This window comes from Martes martes (assembly GCF_963455335.1).
Source record: "Martes martes genome assembly, chromosome: X".
NCBI classification, from domain to species: Eukaryota; Metazoa; Chordata; class Mammalia; order Carnivora; family Mustelidae; genus Martes; species Martes martes.
This window is the reverse complement of record NC_137897.1, coordinates 119,091,763-119,112,233: the sequence shown is the minus strand read 5'-3', so window position 1 is coordinate 119,112,233 and position 20,471 is coordinate 119,091,763. Positions and strand designations below refer to the sequence as shown.

The 20,471-nt window shown below is 45.6% G+C and overlaps 1 protein-coding gene across 1 annotated transcript; it reads left to right on the top strand.

The window, feature by feature from the left end:
* Nucleotides 1-1,851: 1,851 nt before the first annotated feature.
* Nucleotides 1,852-17,571, top strand: GABRE (gamma-aminobutyric acid type A receptor subunit epsilon; the record flags this gene model as incomplete). The annotated part of the gene is made up of 9 exons (XM_080795910.1): nucleotides 1,852-1,907; nucleotides 5,784-6,001; nucleotides 6,475-6,542; nucleotides 10,144-10,364; nucleotides 11,073-11,155; nucleotides 12,518-12,655; nucleotides 16,481-16,633; nucleotides 16,746-16,945; nucleotides 17,224-17,571. 9 exons carry the CDS (start codon nucleotides 1,852-1,854, stop codon nucleotides 17,569-17,571), a joined length of 1,485 nt encoding a protein of 494 aa, XP_080652036.1.
* Between the last annotated feature and the right edge of the window lie 2,900 nt (nucleotides 17,572-20,471).

Here is a 20,471-nt window from a genome sequence, read left to right as displayed (position 1 = left end):
TAGCGAGCTTGGGAATGCTCTTCATTTGCCTGGTACCTGCTTTGCAGCATATCTCCCTACAGCAAGAATGACTACCTAATTTGTATGGCTGAGGAAAAAGTAAAAATACAGTGGCACATATTCAAAAATTATTAAGGATTTTAAGAGGAAGACAGCAAAGGGTTAAACAAAGTGGGGCTCTTCTGTACAGGTCACAAACCCATGAAGTTTGCCTTGTCAAAGGGCTAGGAAGCATGCACACCAGAGGCCTGAATGTGCCCTGCAATGTTTTCTGCTCCCTTGCACAGAGGCTGAAGGGAGGGTAGGTCCCAGTAAACTCAGTGGCACTGGGACATACACAGCTGCACATAGGCCAAAAACAAATATTTGTTGAGTGCCTATTTTGTACCCAAAACATATCTAGGTTTCAGAGATATGATGGAAAACCAAACAGACATGTATTTTGGTTTGGTTTGGCTTGGTTTCTGTCACTGAGCTTACTTCAGTCGGGGGAACCCACTATACACAAGGTCACAAAGAACTGCTCAAGAAGACTATAAGTTAGTGGACAATATTGTGGAGATGACAAAGTAGAGTGATGGGCTAAGGATAGGATGGTAGAGAGGTTGTATTAGGTTAGCTTGGCACAGCAAGGCTCTCCAAGGGGCTTTCTGTCAGCTAAGATGCACGCAGCCCCTTCTAGAGCAGCAGGAAAGGATGCTGCTAACGTCCAGTATCAGCTTGACGGGCAAATCTCTGCAATCCTTTCCCTTCCCAAGTGAATCATGAGGTTCTGGGTGACAAAGCGGAAGTCCAGGGATACTTGAGACTTCACTATTCCCACTGAATGGGGGCACTGACCTCCACTCTTATCCCCAACACCAGCGCTTTCTCACTTCTGTTTCTGGCATGACTGAGAGCCAAGTTTCCAGAAAGCCAGTCCAGCCAGTCTTGGAGAGTTTTCTGAGGTCCCAGATGGTCCCTCTCAGAACCAGGCCCCTAGGGCTAAGCCTGGAGCCACACTGAGTCAGTTATTGCCTCTCTGCAGTTAAGGGAAAATGCTCCAGTGAATGCCTAGGCCTGGTCCTCTGCCAGTGGGTCCTCCCCTGCCCCCCAAATACCTGAGAAACTGGTCTGTGTAGTAGCTCAGATCATAGCTTCCTGGGGAGATTCCACCCCCCCCCCAACCAAGTCTCTCTTCTTCCCCTGTGTCAAGGAAGGTACTCAGTTACCAGCTTCCTTCTGATGCCAAGAGATGCTCTGAAGTACTGGAAGGTCTGGAGTGAGGGTAACGGAAATGTCAGAGGCCAGGAGTCCTGGGGAAGCAGCAGGTGATAGGGGCGGGAGCAGAGGGCTGGAAGCCACAGTTCTATCCCGCGGTGCCCTAGCGGACTGGAGGGGTTCTATAAGGAGGCAGGAGCCCATCTAGTTCCCCATCTTGCCTAGCCTGGACCACTTGTGGCAGACCTCCCAGCCGCAGCCGCGGACCTCCGTATTTCCCCTGCCTGGGACCCGCGCCGCCCGCTCGCCTCTTCCTCCCTTCTCCCGTCCCCCGCCCGTGGCTGTCTGGCAGCGCTGCAGTTGTGGCGGCGGGGGGGTGGGGGGCCTTGGCGACAGGGTTCCCTCCTCTTCTCCCTCCTCCTTCCTTCCGCCCGCCAGAGCCTATCCACCCTACTCTCCGCAGCAGCAGCGAACCGGTCGTCGGAGATTTCCATCGGGGCTCAGGGGGCGGGGCCAGAGTGGGGGGGCGCGGGGCGGGGCGAGTGGGAGGAGTGGAAGTTGGAGCCCAGTAAAACCCTGCACACCGCGCGCGGTGCGGCCAGACCGTGCGCAGCGACCTCCGTACAGGTGGTCGCGCCGGTCCCCACCAAGATGTTAACCAAAGTTCTCCTGATCCTCCTGGGCATGTCCATAATCCTCCCGTCTAGGTGAGTCTCCATCTCGGAACCCAGGAGCCCTCTGCGCCCGGCTCCCTCTCCCCTGGAGCTAGGCCAGCTCTCCGAACCCCCGCTCCCCTACGTTCCTCAAGCCCCGCGCCCACCTTTTCCCATCTCCTGCGCGGGCTAGCCGGATCCCGGGTCCCCGCTACACGCTGCCAGCCTCCAACCCGCTCCCTCTAAGATGGGCACTCCAGACCCCTGAAGAGGCGCCCAGGAAGGGAGGCGGGACGCCTGTTGCCTGACCGTTTCGGTCCCCGACTCCTGCTCTCCAAAACCACGGCGATGGCTGGGGGCATGAGCACGCTTCTCCCTCTCTGGGTCTTCTGTGGGAAGAGGCGTGTGGCCCGCAAGGTAACCGACCAGCGTAGGCTCGCGCTTCTGAGGACTGGGGGAGACTTTGGGAAGGTGGCGCCCAGGAAGGCGCTCTGGCTTGGGGAACGAAACTGCGCCTAAATGCTGGAGTGTTGGCTTGTGTGTCCTCTCATTCAGATTTATTTTCCTGAGCGCCTAGTACCAGGCACTGTGCCAGATAACTCTGACTTTACTTGTTTGCCTTCCCGCCGCGTCTCTTGGTGCCAGTGCCAGGCACCAGCCCCAGTTTAGTCCAAGGATTCCCGCCCCAGTTATCCACCCCACTCCACTCTGCCGCCAGCCTCATCTTTCTTCCTTCATCCCCCGCCCCCACCAGACGCCTTGCTGAGTCTTGGGTTGACCGGACCCGGAGGCCAAGTATGTTATTCTCTGAGGTCTGCGGTTTGGGCCCTCGATTCCAATCCCCATCCCCTTCTCCCAAAGGCTAACAACAGATTTCCTTTGAACAGCCAGCTTCCTTCACACTTTCTTCTGGCCCTGAGACTTTGCTAGAAAGGTTGTTCCCTACACTTCTGAGTTTTTAGAGGAGAAGATGACTGCTTCTTATTTTTGAGACGGTTTCCATTCCAGAACTCTCCAGGGCACTGAGTTCCTGTCTTGCTTATCTGTTTTGACAAGGGAGAAGGCTTCTTTCCTCACCCCAGAATGCTTTAGCTCCTCAGGGGAGGGGCTGTGGGGCTCCCTGTTGGCTCACCGGTGCCCTGGGGTGTGGGGGTTGGTCTCAGCAGGGGCTTGGCAAATATTTCTGAATGCGTGCTAGGAATTTCTAGTCATCTACATCCCTCCAGATATGAATAAAACTGTTTGGGAGAGCTGGCATGGTTACTTCTGGGAGCAGAAGCAGAAGGAAGCCAGAGGAGCAGGGAAAAAATAAATAAATAAAAGTTGGGAAGAGGGGCTGTTGACAAGGAAACTACCCTTCCTGTCCAGTGGGGTGAGTGGGGAGGGAAGGGCCTCAGTATCTGGCGTTCAGACATTGTCAACATGGCAACCCATGATGTCAGCAAAGAGCTGGAGATGGCTTTGGGGTGTGCTGGCAAGGGCCACATCAAACCAAGAAACCTTGTTCTGGTCCCAGCTCAACCTCAAATGGTTGTGACTTTGGGCACAGCCCTCCCCCCAGGTCGGATTGTTTCTTCATCTGTAAGGTGAAAAAGAGGGCTGATTTTGGGGGAAAAAACCAACCCAGTGGACCCCCTCCTAGAGCATTTCCAGTCCCCTCCTCCTCCCCCCTCTTCCCCCACAGTTAGTTGAAAGAACGTCCTCAGTAGTGGGAGGGGGTGCAGAATTTCAGCTCCATCTTGAACCATTGCATATAGAGAGATGTGGATGCATGAAAAGGCCCCATGGAAAGATTCCGCTAACCCAGTGCATGAGTGTTTTTCAAGCTGTTATTATTTCTAGCCTTGAAAGGGGGCTTAATGGCTGGCTGAGAAAAGGTATGCAGTATCAGCAGCTCCTTAACCTCAAGGACCCCAGGATGAGTGTGTTTGTTTTATTTGTATTTTACTGGCAAAGGATGATTGTAGAATTACAGCAACCTCAAGACTTTCTGATATCATTTTCATAGTAGACATAGTTTGGGAGCAGGGGGGCTTCAGTGGTCCCTGGGCTTTTGCTTGCTTGTTTGCCTCTTGAACCTTGGGGCTATTGTTGGCTTCAGACATGTGGGTGGTCTTGGCTGGCAGTGCCAGTCCTGACTGTGCCATGCTCCTAGCCACATCACTCATTTTGCAGGATCTCAGGCCTCTGTTCTCCCTCTGCCCCTCCAGCAGTCAGAGGACTGGGGGGATTGCCTCAGGGAAAGAGGATATTTCTGCACATGTTATTTGGAAATGGAAACTGTTTTTCTCAAGCCCAGTTCTTCCCTTGCCCACAGTGGGAATAAGCCACTTCAGACATGAAAAATGGTATAAATCTAGCACATCTGTATGCCAGTTAGGCAATTCTAAGAGCTTGAAATGGTGCAGGAAAATGTGTTTTGCTGTACAAGTTGCCAGGCCCTGCGTCTGCACCACAGAAGCCATGCCTCTCTACCTACCCCCCACCACAAGCTTCACCACATGCCCGCACCCCAGTATACTCTCCTATCCAAAGGACACCACTGTCCTGCTTTACAACATCATAGATTAATTTTGCTGATGGTTTTTTAAAAAGATTTTAATTATAATTTTTTTCAAAGATAGAAAAGCAGGGGGAACAATAGAGTGAAACCCCATGTACCCATTACCAGCCTCATTAATTATAAATTCATGGCCACACTTAATTCCTCTGTCCTCCACCCGCTCTCCATTTCCGCTTAAATTATTCTAGAGCAAATCTCAAATCTCATATCATTTTCTATGCAATTATTTTAGTATGCATTTTTAGTCATAGGACTGCAAATACATAATAAAATACCACTATTACACCAAAAATTTTAGAATAATTTTGTCATAGTGAAGAAACTATCCAGTCAGTGTTCACATCTCCCCTGTTGCATTATAAATGTTTTTGTTTTGTGTTTTAGTTTGTCTTTTAAAATCAGAATCCAAATAAGATCCATGTATTAGCAGATTTTTATTAACATTTTTTTTCGAAACACTTTTTCATTGAATTAGAACATATATACAGAAAAGTATTCAAATGATTAATGCGTAGCTGATGAGTTGTCAAAAAATGACCACACGGGTATCAGTACACCCACATCAGGGACTAGAACATGACCGGAGCCTCGGAAGCTCCTGAAGCCCACTTCTTCACAAAAGTACCAGGACCCTAACTTCTAACACTATCAGTGAATTTCATACATTGCTAGATGGCTTTTTAATTTTTTATTTTATTTAATTTAATTCTTATCTTTTGGCTGTGGTGCAAGGCTGTGGCACTCAGGCTGGATTCCAGTCAGTCCTCTCTCCTAGATGACAGTCTCTGAGTAAAGGATTCCTGCCTTTTCTCAGTGCTCAGAGCTTCTCCTCACCCCTGGCCCCCAACTCCAAACCGTGAATATCACAAAAGCAAAGAAATGCAGAATATTCCCACGGTGTCCTAGTCCTCTGTGGGAGAGGCTGTTCTGGCTTTCCAGAGCATTCCTCAGCAATCCGGGCCCTCTGCCCACCCATTTGCTCCCGGGTGGTGCTGGTCAGGCAGACTGGAGGCCAGGGCTAGTAACGGCTGCTGATTGGCCAAAGCTCATACACCAATATCCTCTTCATCTTACCTTGAGAAATTCTTTTAAAATCTTGAACTTGGTCTTGTTATTAGGATATTTTTAAAATAAAGAATTTCCATAAAGGAAGGATAGTATGGAAAGTCCCCAAAGAGCAGCAAGATTTAGAAGAAATTAACAACTATAATCTGTTACTGGCCCCAAATTTGCTATTACCGGTTAGTCTTTATGCCTTGGGATGCCCACTTATTTTGGTTTGCTTCTGTCCAAAGAGGCCTCAGCTGGGTCCCTTTCAGAGTGGAGAACAGAGCTTTATTCATTTTTTGTTGTTGTTGTTGTTCTAGGAGCGAAGAACCTCATGTTGAATCAGAAAATGGACCCTCTGCCCATGATGATGTCTATGGGCACCAGCCCCAGGCTCCTGAAAACAAACTCTTTTCTGAAGAAACAGTGCCCACCCTTACTGGTCCCTATCACAGACTTGGGAACCTGCAAGCAGCCACTCACATTCTGAACAGTATCCTGAATAACTATGACCACAAACTGCGCCCTGGCATAGGTGGTGAGTAGCAGAACACAGTTCTTCCCCTGTTGGAGCAGGAGGTTGATGACAGCATAGGTGTGGATAATGAGTGTGGGGTATAGGTAATGGTGCCATGCACATGGACAGGAATATCTGTTGCTGACCTGTCAGATAAGAGATATCAACTCTAAAAAAAAAAAAAAAAGAGAGAGAGATATCAACTCTAGTCTTAGCAGTGCTCTTGACCTTGGTCTAGACTTTTTTTCTTTTCTCATCCTCAGTTTTTCCAACAATAAAATGAGTAGACCAGATGACTGACCTTCCAGGTATGTCCAGCTCTTAGCAGTTTGTGAATTGGATCTTGCCATGAAAGAACAAAGAAAGAAATAGGACTGGATGTTGAAACCATGTCTCTAGTCCTCACCCATCACCCTGCTTTCCCCTCTGACAATGCCCCCCCCGTCCCTGCTCCTATTTGACACTTATCTCTGCCACATCTGCTTCCTTTGCAGAAAAGCCCACTGTGGTCACTGTTGAGCTCTCTGTCAACACTCTTGGTCCTATCTCTATCCTGGACATGGTAAGTACTGATCTTTGATTACAGTGTCTCATAGCCCAGAGAGCTGACCCGTGGGCCCTTTCACACACTTATTTTTTCTGTTCTGCATCTAGGAGTTTTGTGGTTTGGGTTTTGTTTTTGCTTTGAAGAGGGGAATATTATAACCAACAATGACTCTAGAAGGTGGGTAAAGGTAAGCCCTTTGCTGCCTGAAGAGTACCTTCAGGATCCTGACCACATCTCCTAGTCTTTCATTCAAAATAAAAATAATAGAGCAACTTTAAACACCACAGTGGAACAGCTTTTTTTTCTGATAGAGATTTTTATAGATTTAAATCTGTAGTTACTAACTCATTGTCAGACTGCTTCTCTCATTTCTCTTTCCTTTCCCATTACTATCATTCTAGTGTCAAGATTGTCCTCAGTTAGCCTCTATTATCTCTCCTTGAAATATACAAAATTCAAGGACTCTGCCTACCCCGGTCTACCTACTGACCTGGCTTCCTGTGTGATATGCCTCCTGTGTGATGTACCTCCTGTAGTTCTAACCTGGCCTAAGGTGTGAAGTTCAATACCACACTCTAGTGCTCAAGGTCTTCCGTGGCTGGAGCCAACCCAGAGCTCTGGTTTTATTTTTTTTTTCCCACCCATTTAGAGACCACATGCTCTAGTCACACTAGAGTGTGGGTGTTACCAAGTCACCTTGTATCTTTGAGTCTTTGTTCCAGGAATTTCCTGTTTGGAATGTCATTACTCCAATGTTCTACTTGCCATAAGCTTTATCCTTCAGGTTCTACCTCTAATGGCATCTTCTCTGACCTCCACAACTATTAATTGCTCCCTTCGTAGTCACACCACACTTGTGTCTTTGGGATTCAGATTTTTCTAGCTTATATCATAGTTGTTTACCTGATCTTCCCTACCTCATTTGTAATTATGTGCTCTTTATTTGCCTTCCTCTCCTGATTATGGTATCCTTGGTGTCAAGGACTCAGTATATGTTAACTGAGCAAATGAATTATGAAAGATGTTATATAGAAGTCACTATTTTCCCCCTGATACCTAACAAGCCTGAGGGATACAGTCTAATAACTTAGCAGTCACTGAACCTGGTGTGCAACACAGAACTGGTCCAAAGAGGAGCCAACAACTTGATTTTCTTTGGCCAATAAACTGCTGCTTTAGCCTAGGCCAAGTACCTTTAGAAGATGCCAAATACTCATACGATATTAAATTTCCCCCAAGAAGTCTGGTTTTTTACATAATTCCAGATAGCTCTTTAAAACTCTGGGAGTTCTCACTTCTTGTGCAGTCTACTTTTCCCTGGTAACACTGGAGTTTTGTATTTGGTAAGGAGGGAGTGTAGACTATATGACTCTCTCACAGCCAATGAGCAAAGCATATTTGTCTCCTTGGATCTTCATCACAGCCTGTATGGCAGGCAAGGATGCCACTGAGATCTTCATTTTAAGTTTGAAGCAACTGAGCCTCTCAGCAAGCATTTTGTTACAAAAGGGGTGTGATTGTTTAAAGGGAGTTCCTACACCCCTCAGGTAATCAGATGCTGTGTAGAGCATAGGATTATTTCTTAGAGAGAGAAATCTGAGCCCACAGCATGGAGATATAAATCAAATGTTTCTATCAGTTTCCTGGTTAAATTTTTGAAACACCTAGCCTAAGCTTAGAAGGCAGTGACCAGTCTGGGAATGACTGCCCATCACAGCATCAACAGTTGCTAAGGCTTCCTGCTGTGATAATTATTGCAAGCAATCCTAATTAAGCCAATTCCTTGACACTGAATTTCTAGAATTTCAGCTGAGCTAAAGAGGATGTACAACGCAAGCTCCCTTGTCACACTGGGGAAAAAAATGAACTATTGGTTATCAGTTGTTGTGTAATGAACTTAAAATTGGTATCTTGTTAAATAAAAATTAAATTCTCATTTGAAACACTGTAACACAGAGCAAGAGCACAGCATGCATTGATTGTGGAGGAAAGACTTCCCCTAGCTATAATTCCTGGGGCCTAGGAGTGAAGGAGGCTCCATAGGCCAAATTGGAACTGCCAGCTACCTGGGACTATAGAAGCACTCTGAAGGCCACCTAGGAAGGCTAGTGAGGATGGGTGGAACAGGGCTGGGGGCTCCCATATGAATGGTAGCTAGGATTTTTTCTGTTTGCTTCTCTGGACTACTCCAGGGAACCTTCTCAGTCTGGAAGGCTAGCTCTTAGCAATTTGGCAATGGCTCTCAACACCTCTTGCCCGAGGCAGCAACACCAAGCTTTGCCCTGAGGGCTCCAGCCTCTAAACTGTGGGTTTCTGTTTGGTGTTTACTGATGCAGGATAACTCAGGTGAAAGACCTAGCTAGGGATTCTACGGGGGAAAATTGGACCTTGGTACCCAAAGGGATTGTTTGTGCAAGTAAAATAAGCATTAGAGAGGGAAATTAGTGAAGGCCATCCCAGGGCAAGGTCATGGTAATTGTGCTCTGAGCATCAGAGCCAATATGCTGCCATTAGCTATTTGTGACTTTGGACAGTCTCTTTTCTCTCTGAGCCTCACTTTCTCTACCTCTAAAGTAAAGGAGGTTGAGTTAGCCCTCAGTATTCCCCCTTGGTCTAGTTCTGGCACTTGCTCTTCACACCGCTTGCAATTCTATTGCAGTCTGTTTTTTACCCTTTAATACCAGTAGTGCAAATCTCTAGCTTCTCATGATTCTTCCTATTAAACATCCTTCTCAATGTTTAACAGACAGTTTACGGGATAGATTATATCATCTGGATACCAAATAATCATAGATATAGCTATACATATGCACACACACATTCAGAGGTCAGGTGCCCTTGTTTAAAAAGAAAAAAACAAAACAATTATTTAAAAAAATAAGACTAAATACACTCTTCTCTTATGACTCAAAACTTCTTTTTAAAATATAACTCTGGGGGCACCTGGGTGGCTCAGTGGGTTGGGGCCTCTGCCTTCAGCTCAGCTCATGATCCCGGGGTACTGGGATTGAACCCCGCATCGGGCTCTCTGCTCAGCAGGGAACCTGCTTCCTCCGTTCTCTCTGCCTGCTTCTCTGCCTACTTGTGATCTCCGTCTGTCAAATAAATAAATAAAATATTTTTAAAAATACAATAAAATATAACTCTGGATAACAAAGAATTGAAGTTAATTAACATTCGTGCTCCACAAATAAAAACTGAAAGGGAAAACTTCACCATATACAACCAAAGGTGTGAGTGTATTTGTAAATGTTTAAGATGATTTTGTGTTGAAATCTTTGGTTTTCTATGGAAACTTAGGGCTGGGAGGGTGTTAACCTGGCTGGAGTAATCCCATAACCCTACAAGGTAGTGGTGATGTGATGAGCCCAACCTGTGCAATTAATTCATCTGTTTCTAGACAAAATGTGTCTTCCCTGGTTGTTGTTTATCTGGGAATGTTCCTTTCTTTTGGGAATCCCGGAAATAGAAAACTCCTACAACTTAATTCATGCTGTTTTCCTCTGTGAAAACCTAATTCAGTTTCTATCTGCTTGATAGGCCCTTCATAGTATGGCATGAGAATACTCTTTGCCTGTAGAGTTCTAGGTGTGTGCTTTTCTGTCAATCCCACCAGGAATACACCATTGACATCACCTTCTGCCAGACTTGGTATGATGAACGCCTCCGTTACAATGGCAGCTTTGAGAGTTTTGTTCTGAATGGTGACATGGTGAGCCAGCTATGGATCCCAGACACGTTTTTTAGGAATTCCAAGAGGACTCAAGAGCATGTGATCACCATGCCCAACCAGATGGCTCGCATCCACAAGGATGGCAAGGTGTTGTACACAATTAGGTATGTCAAGCCTCTGGAATATTACCTCTTGGGACTCTTTTCACCAAGTAACCATGGATATGGGTTTCATCCTGAATGATACTTCTAAGGGCCTTTCCAGCTTTGCTAGAGCTTGAGCTCAACCCCCTCATGTGTAGACATAGACGCTAGGCCTCAAAACTGAAAGGTTACCTAAGGTTACACACCAAGTTCATGGCAGAGCTGGGGCTGTCAGCCAGTTACTTGGCTCCCAGTCCACAGGTCCCCCCTTCCCCTAACTAGAGTAGGACTGCATTGTCTGGACAATTCCATCCCAAGTGGACACTGGATGTAAAGACATGTCCACAGTGGTGGAATTGCCCAAGTGGAGAAGCAACACAGCCTTTGGAAAATACCTAAGAGCAGGCTGGACATTTGAATGTCTGGCAGGGGAAGGTTATGTATTGCTGGTATGAGGTGGGAAGGTGGTGGAGAGTAGGTAGGCAAGTCCTGGAAGCTGGGATGGGCAAGAAACAAAAGCCTATCTAAATTGGTCCACACATTTCTCTGATGTTAGAAACCAAAGTAACCAGATACTTTCAAGCTGTTCTTCCTCTATTTTTGTTTCTCTTATGAGCTCTTTGTTTCAAATCCTACTATTGCCACTCATTGGTGGTGGTCCCCAGGCCAAGGTGGGTGGATACCTAAGTGCTCAGGGCCAGCCTAATGAGGCTCCTTTCTCCCTTCCAGGATGACCATTGATGCTGGATGTTTACTCCACATGCTCAAATTTCCAATGGATTCTCACTCTTGCCCTCTGTCTTTCTCTAGCTGTGAGTACCTTCTTAGGTCTCCGGGGCCCCAGAGTCATGCTGAGCCCCTTCTTTTTTCTCATCCTTGCCCTTTATATTTTTCTGCCTCTGTTTTTCTCCTAAGATGGTGTCAGATTTTCCCAGAGCCTCCTCATCTCCTGTCCTGCTGACGATACCGTGTTGCTTCACCTGGAACACTTGTTGGGTTCTTCCCTCCTCCTCCCACTCCATCTCAAGTCAATCACCCATCTCTGAAGTGTAATTCAAGTCTGTCTGCTCCTCTCCATCTCCACTGTCAGTACCTTGACGTAGGTCTTTGTCATCTTTCACGTGGGCTTTCACAAAATCTTCACTTTAAAACTGAACATGTCCAGAACTAAATACATTGTCTCCTTCCAGCCTCTACCCCCAAAACAAATGTGTTGCTTCTGTGCTCACATTTGTCTCATTGATATGCACCATCAGCCACTCAGTTGTCCAAGCCAAGAACTTTGATGCTTTTTTCTCCATCATCTGCTACATCTAATCAATCAAAACATCTTATTGGTTTTCCACCCTGAGTCTCTATTTATCCTATTTCTCTGCATTTTCACTGCCACAGCTTTGATTCCTGACTTCATTCATTTTGTTGTGCCCAGATTCCTGCATTGGCCTCCCAAAACTTGTCTCCCTGTCAACAAGCCATCTTCATATAATGACAAGGGTGACCTAGCTGAAACATCATCTAGACCAGGTCATGTTTTAGTTTCAAATACTCCCTGAACTCTCATAGATCAATACCAAATTCCTTGGAATGACTCCCAAGGTACTTCATTAACTGGCCCCTATTACCCATTCCTGTATGCTTCATCCAGCCTCTGTGAGCTAGCCATCCCGAACCTTTGGCATTTCCGTAATCCATCAGGCATTTTCACCTTTCTATGCATAGAACACCCTCCTCACGCTTTCAGCCTCACCCATACAGAGAATATTTTACTTAGCTTTTAAGATTTATTGAAAATGGCACCTACTCTATGAAATTTTTGTTGGGTGTGTCCCCAAGTGGTCTTTCCCTCTGTTTTTCCATTGCCCCATGGGTGGAGATTTCTCAGCAATTCCAACAATTACAGATGTATACTTACTATCTTACTCAATAAAATGTGAATGTTTGAGGGCAAGGCTTCTGCCTTGCTCATCTTTATATTTCCAGCACAGAGTCTGGTACTAAAAAATGCTCAGTAAATGCACATATTGAATGGACTTCAACAGTGAGGTAAGAGAGGCAAGGTCCCACAGGTGGTGAGCCCAGAGTCAGGACTCCAAGGCATTGCTCAGACTCCATGCTGATGGAGACAGCTGGCCTTCCCAGTCTCACAAGACCCTCCTTCCCATGTTGCTTTACAGTTTCCTATCCTGAGAGTGAGATGATCTACAAATGGGAAGATTTCAAGCTTGAAATCAATGAGAAGAATTCTTGGAAGCTCTTTCAGTTTGATTTTATAGGAGTGACTAACACTACTGAAACTATCTCAACCCCTGCTGGTATGTGTGTCTTTGAAACCATGGCTAGGCGGAGGCCCAGGAGGGTGGTATGGATGACTAGAGGTGGCCATTTGTACATATAAATGTATATCATCATCCCATGGAAATATTGTAGAATATGACTCCTGCCTCATAAATGCTAAGCACTTACAACTATTTGCAGAGGAAACTGAGACTTTGTAACTACATCTCAGTCTCACCTGCAAAGAAGTAAATGCTTTGCCAAGTCCCTGAGAAGGTAGGTAAATAGTTGAAGTTTTACTGCTGTCAGGATTTACAATTAGCTTTGGTTGTTCAGACCTTTCAGTTTCTAGGTCTTTGTTACAACCAGCTTGTTTGAATGACTTTGGGAAATGGAGCTCATGCCAGTTCTCCATACCTAGAACCAATTCAAGCTGGTTGAGTGGGAAACAAAGTTGGTCCTGATGGGAAGTGGAGGTTAGAGTTCTAATGTTAGCTAGATGAGGGCTGGGATAGTATGGGGGAGGTTTCAGCAGTTATAATTGCTACTGCATCAACATTTATTTTAAAGAAGCAGCTCTAACAAGCACAGATTCCTGTCAAAGCCTGGAGGGTCCTGGATCTTTTCAATGTCAGCTTCTAATCAGATATGAGTGTCTTTGCTTGTGTTCCTAGGTGATCTCAATGAGAAGCTAAGGAACCTCCCAGGATGGCTCCCAGAGCAGCCCTGGAAACCTTCTTCACACGTACTGACCAAGTCAGGGCAGTGGAGGCACTGGCCTCATCATTTCCAGAACGCAGATGGAATCAGTCACCCAACCAGCCATTTGCCATAGAAAGAGTCTTGCTTTGCTTCTGTGTAGCTAAGCAGAAAATCTGCTTTTGCCGCACTTATTGAGTTGGTCACTGGGTGAGGAATAGCTCATGCTTATCTGGCTAGGGCTTTGCTTGCCTAGGCAGGGGCAGAGGGATATTTTACAAATGCTTTTCTTCTTCTCAGGGTCTCTGGGTAAGCAGTTGTACTGCCTTTGATTTGGGATCCTTGCTCTTCTGCCAGCTAACCATGGGCCTGCCTCTTGCCTTTCTGTATCTCAGTTTTCCCAGACAGGTGGAGACCCTTCACCAAAAGTGGCAGAAGAGACAAGGCCCAGGGGCTTTCAAGTTATCAGTGGTTCCATTTAGTAGATGGTTATGCACTGTTTCAAAATGGTGCCCTAGTGACTCCGAAGCCCCAGAGCCAGTATCATCACAAAAACAATGACAATAAGTAAGCACCAGCCCTCCGTGGGAGAGAGGAGGGTTCTTGGGGAAAGAGGAGGGCTTCTTTCTCTTCTGCTAGCAGTTAATTCTTGAATTATGCTTTCACCAGTATCATAGTTCTCTTTTAGGCTTGTCCTAAACTCCTCCCATCAGCCTCTGGGCAGTTCTTTCTATCTGAAGCAGATTTATGTAACGGTACCTAAGGGTTCAGAACATGGTGGGAGCTTGTGAGTTTGGTCACCTTGGGCCTTGAAGCAGAGAATCTGCTTCAGAAAGATTTCAGAGAGCACAACCTTGTCCCCAGTGAGTGAGTTAAATTTCACTGGTGGCTCTGATGGAATCTTACCCATGATTAGGACTTCACTTTCTCACAAGGGAGTTTCTGCCTTTTCTGGACAACTCTGTTCCTCAGAAAATTCCCTGTTCATCTGAAATTGGAATCTCTGGAACTCCTACCCATTGGACCTAGTTACTTTTCCCTAGAACTGTTGAAGTTATGGAAAGCCCAGTCACTCTTACACGGGGTCAAGATTAAAGGACCAGTACTATGGTCCCAGCCCAAGGTCATAATCTTTTTTAGACTCTACAGTATAGTTTCTTTTCCCTCCTTTGTTCATCACAGCTTAGGGTCCACTCATTCTTCTAGTCCCTGTCCTTTGGACACAGTCTATTAAATTATCTTCCTCTGACAGCATGGGGACCAACTCTGGTCTGGCCAGATGAGAGAAGAGCAGAAGCATCTTTAATTTGGGGGGGTATGTTTTATTTGGCTTTGGCTCCTCAGCTCCGGATGTCTTTTTTCCCTTGCCCATGCTCCTTTATCTCTCAGGAATAAGAAATTATGTGTTAGTATCCTTCCTTCAGCTTTCAGAAATAAATTTCCACATCTTGACAAGTGGAGAAAGTTGTTCCTTGGATGGACTAAATAAAATAAGCAAAAGAAAACCTGATAGGATAATAAATCTTGCAACAAGAATATATATTTCACAAGGAGTGGTTGTAGCTAAATAGAGGGTCTTAAATTGCAGCCAATTCCCAGGGCAAGAGAATTAAGAACTTGGTAAATACATTCTGGCCAGTAGGCAAGTGCGAGTGGTTCCTGCAGGAGCCCAGGGTAGGAGTTCTATCCACAAAGCTACTACTCTGAATACAGATATTCTACTAATCCCAGGCCACATCCTTACCCTTTTCCAGAGAACTCTTGCCCTTTAAGTGTCAGTGCTGCCAAGGTGAATAGGAAAGGCTGCTCTTTTCCTTTAGCTCCAACATACACAGACCTGCTGTGCAGGTGATCTACTTTGCAAAATAGAACATGTGGACATATTAGTGTTCTGGTCTGCTTTACCAAGTTATTGCCAGACGGTAGCAAGAGTCACTGAGCGTCTAGTAGGTTCCAGCCCATGCTGGGCTTGGATATGCAAGAGGCAAGGCACAGGGCTTACATAAGAGATTTAAATCCTGAAGGGGTTAAAAAGCCCACTTAATTCAAAGCCGAAGAATTTTACAGCACCACTTATGTAGAAGTTTGGAGTTTGGCTTCACTAAGGAGCCAGAATTTGAGCTATCACAAACCCTATGTGATGTTGAACATGAAATGGGAGGTTCTGGGCTCAGGAGAGCCCCCAGAATCTCTGAGATCATGATGAAAATGCAGAGTGTTTAGGATGACTGTGTCAGAACATAAGGCAGCATGAAGGGTGTAAGAGAAGATGCCAACTAGAGATGTAAGTTGTCATTATGTACTATAAGAGCAATCACTGTAGGGGAAGAGCCAACATCAAGGACATGATGCTCCAATTTTTACTTTCACCTAATTCTTCTATTTTTTTGAAACACTCAGTTTGGATTAGGGTAATAAACTGAGAACAGGGAATCTAGGGCTTGGCTATTGGTGCAAATATGCAAGCTATCTCAGGAAATCTCGGAGTATATGGGATTAGTTTACAGGAAGGTATGTGTGTGCATGTGTGTGTGTAAGATGTCAGTTGGAGCCAGGTCATAGTGAGCCTTCAGTGTCAGGTCAGAGTGTGCATTTGATTCTGTAGCTGTTGTGGAATAAGGAACAACCAGAGGTTTGGGATGGGCATGTGAATGAATAGGAAGGAGGCCAAATGAATTCTGTGCTTCCCCCACCACAGCACAGGTTGCTCTCGGCTCATTTCCTGAGAGTATACATTGTAAAGGCCAGTAGGGCATGTGTTGGGCTATGATTCTGTAGACTAGTTATGGCACTTTAATGGATGTGAAGGTCTCAGTCATCCTTCTGGACATTAGCTCTGTAGTCCTGATAACTAGAGGGCTAATTGATTTTTTCACCTTCCTCTGACACTTCTGCCACCCTGGGAAGACAGACACTGAGTGTGGGGCAGTCGGCTGAGAAAGAAGCAATGAAGTTTCTGGCCTTGGCTTAGCTCCTAACTGACCATGGGTCTTGCATGGATACTCTCTGGGTTTGTTCTGATTGTGGCACTGGAATAATGTGCCTCTATCTTAGGACTGGGGTGTGGATCCTATGAGCTGAATAAGACTCTTAATGTGCTTGTCCTCTCCGGGGCAGACCTCATGTCAGTACTGTAATGAAGTGGTATTTTTTATGTCTTCCAGGTGATTTCATGGTCACGACGCTTTTCTTTAATGTGAGCAGGCGGTTTGGCTTTGTAGCCTTTCAAAACTACGTCCCTTCTTCTGTGACCACAATGCTTTCCTGGGTTTCCTTTTGGATCAAGAAAGACTCTGCTCCAGCCAGAACCTCTTTAGGTAAGTGGGTAATGCATACACATGGGCACAGAATTGCCTTCTCAAGGGTCCTTTCAGCAGTGTAATATATGGATTGGTAGCTGAGCCCACCTTCACTACTGTGCTTTCACAGGAATAACCTCTGTACTCACCATGACCACACTGGGCACCTTTTCCCGTAAGAATTTCCCACGTGTCTCCTATATCACAGCCTTGGATTTCTATATTGCCATCTGCTTCGTCTTTTGCTTCTGTGCTCTGATGGAGTTTGCTGTGCTCAACTTTCTGACCTACAACTGGACGAAACCCCGTGCTTCTCCAAAACTTCGCCATGTATGACCTGGGTATGGGAGTGGTGGCAAGATTTGGAGTGTGGAGGCATGCAAGTGAGGGCACTAGAACTCATGGCACATAGATGGCAAGTTTACCAAGTGATGGGGGTGCAGAACCTGAGGTTGAATAAACTTTTTGATGTCATGCTGGAATGGAGGGTGGGGGGTAAAACAAAAAACAGTGTGCCAGGGACAGAACCTTCAGAAAACCTGGGGCAGTACCTAGACTTGATTCATCTTTGTTTGACTCTTTCCCACTTCTTCCCTTGTCCGTTTCAGCCACATATTCGTGCTCGTGCCCTTACCCCTCCCCGTGCCCATGCCCACCAGCATCCAGAAGCTTTTGTGTGCCAGATCGAGGACTCTGAGGAGAGTGATGGAGAGGAGGGCCCGTTTTGCCCAGCCCAGGAGTCTTTCAGACGACGTATGATCCAGAATGCTGGTAACCATTGCTGCAAGTGGTGCAAGAAGTACTTCTGCGTGGTCCCCAGTTGTGAGGGCAGTATCTGGCAGCAGGGCCGCCTCTTCATCCACATCTACCGCCTGGATAACTACTCACGAGTTGTTTTCCCAGTGACCTTCTTCTTCTTCAATGTGCTCTACTGGCTTGTTTGCCTTAACTTGTAGGTGCCAGCTGGTACCGTGTGGACAGCCTCCCCAGTTTCCCAGGAGGTCCCACAGCCCTTTGCAAGGGAGTCAGAGGAAAGCAGCAGCAGCAGCAGCAGCAGGAGCAATAAGGGAGTGTCTCTTCTTCCCCATTCCCCAAATATAAGCCTGCATAGAATTGCTCTTTGCTGGCCCTCCCCCCTACCTGGCCCATTCACGGACTCTCCATGGCATTCCATTTCAAGTAGAATGGCCTCCTCTCTATTCCTCAAGGGACATTAATGATGCTCAGATTTAATATCACAGGCTGTCAGTGACTAGCTTCCTAAGACTGTGCCCATGTATGAATAGGTTAGCTGTCTCCCAGTGCTGATACCCATTGCCTTTTTCCAGAAACAATACTGCCTTTGTGGTGCTCCAGGCCCAGCTCTGGCCTCACCCTCAAAGTGCATAGACCAGCTACTTGCCTGTTCCTGACACCTCCTTAAAATGTTGGGCAACAGTGTAAAGGGGAAGGGGACTCTAGTCCTTAGATAAGATTATTATATTCTTGGTTTTTTCTTCCTGCCCTCCCTTCCCCTGCAGAGAGACACTGGTATAATACTTTCAAGAGGAAGGGAGCCAGCAATTGAGGTTCTTTGGGATAGTATCTCCCTCTGCTGCTGTGCCACCTCCTTCTCCCCCCATCACCCCCACCACCATCCTTCATCTGCACTACAAATTCAACGCCTTGCATCCATTGGGTATCTATTTTTGTCTGTGATAATAGTAATGACTCCCTGCTTTGTATGCCACCTTCTTCCTCCTCCTTGACCCCTGTGACGTTTTCTGTAACTTCCCCAGTGACTTTCCCAGCCCCGACCCAGGTGCTAGGCCATGGTGACTTCTTGGGGCCAAGAAACTAGAAGAACTTTGCTTTTCAGTGGGCATTACTGGCACAGATTGGTGCCCTCGAAAGGCACAAAATAAGAGTTTTGCCACTTCCTTGGCCCCTGGACCCATGAGCCAGTCCACTCCTATCCTGGGGCACTCACAATCACAATCAATGAATTGAATTCCCTTAAATTTGTATAGCACTTTACCTTTTGCAAAACACTTTTGACAAATTATTTCTATTTTGAGCCTCATCATAGCCCTGTGATATATTCAGGGCAGGATTCTTATTCCCATTTTGCAGATGAGAACCCTGAGGCACAGATTTCTATGGCACTGTGGATCTCACTGGCAACTACTCAAGATCCCACTGTCACCTTCTAGACCACATGACAGGGCTAGGCAGCTCTGCTCACCGTGATTTGATTCTATAGCCTCTGCCATTGGCAAGGCCCAGAGTGGCAGCCTCTCTTCAGCACTGGCCTGCTCAATTCCTGGGCCCCCAAGACCGAACCTCTCCTGGCTCTGGCAACCCAGTGAGGTGAATTTGGACACGCCCCAATGCTTGTATATGCTGAATGAAATCTGTCTGTATTTTACTGGGGGGGGGGGTGGGTAGGGTGGGGAGATACATCTGCTTTTTGTCACCATCAACTGAGAAGGGGAAATGTATCAATAAATATATCAGCAAAACATGAAAGGTATGGCTGGTTTCTTAGGCATTCAAGTTTGTTCTCAGTTCAGGATTTAAATCTTAAATCAATGACCCAATTATGTCTGTTCCCCTCTCCCATTCATGACTTCCAGACCTACCAAGCTTGTACCCTCTGTCAGTGGAAAACTGAAGGGAAGAGAGTGACCAAGTGGGTGTTCCACTTTTACTGATTCTCTTACTTGCTCCTATGTTCCTGCCTCCTACCATGTCCTTTTTGCTTTGTCCATCATTCTTACCTCACCTAGTCAGAAAGCTAGAAATTTCCTGGAGATTATCAGGCTCGGGACACTCCTCCCCCACTGCCATCATGTAAAGATAGAGATGCTGAGGCCCAGAGAGGAATATATACTGGCATAAAGCAGATAGTGGAGTGGAACCAGACCCCAGGAATTCTAATAACTTGTTTTGGCTGTAAGTCTGGAGAGCTTGGTCAACCCACTTTTCAAATGAAAAGTCTCTAAAGGTGTACTGGGGAGTACTAGCCCTGGCATCCCATGACACATCCAACTTTAAGGGAACTCAGAAACAATAACAAGAACCAAGTAGGAGGCAAAAATGACATGTGAACAGCCAATGTTTTGCTTTAAATTTCTTGAAATGATGCTAAAACACTTTCCCTGTAAGAAATCCACGTGCTTTTACTGTGAATTTTTTGATGCCCTAACCCATGTCAAAGTACAAGTAACAATTTAGAACAAGGAAAATAGTTCACTTTCACTTAATTAGAAAGATTCAGAAAAAGAAAAAGTAGTCAGGTTGTATTTTTGAAATAGAAATAGTGCAAAACAGATTCTTTAATCACACTACAATAGAGCTAAGAGATAATAAAATTCCTTCCATTTATAAATTTTAAAAAGCTCATACAAATAGTTCTTCAAAAAGTAATTTGAAATTCTGTGCATAATATAAAAAAATAAAACTAATGAAAAAAATTTACATACTAAAACACGTGAGATGTAACCAACACTGCACTCAGAAAAATTCATAATTTCAGCATTTCCAGTACTAAACACAGTGTATAAAAATTAGTTAAGTATTGAAACTTAGAAATTGAAGAGGATAAAAACACACCTCAGAAAAGATTTAGGAAAAGAGGAATTTTAAAAATAAATAGTGTAAGGACAGTCATTCAAAAAACAAAACTGAGTCTCTAACTGTTTATGTCAAAATCATAGATAAATAAAAAATTCAAAAACTTTTGAGGGAAACCGTAAGACAATATTTGTGAGTGTGCTTATAATCTTGGGATAGAAAAGACCTTTCCAAATATAACATAAAACACCAGAAACTATAAAGGAAAATATTGAAAAATCTTCTCATACTAAGAAATAGC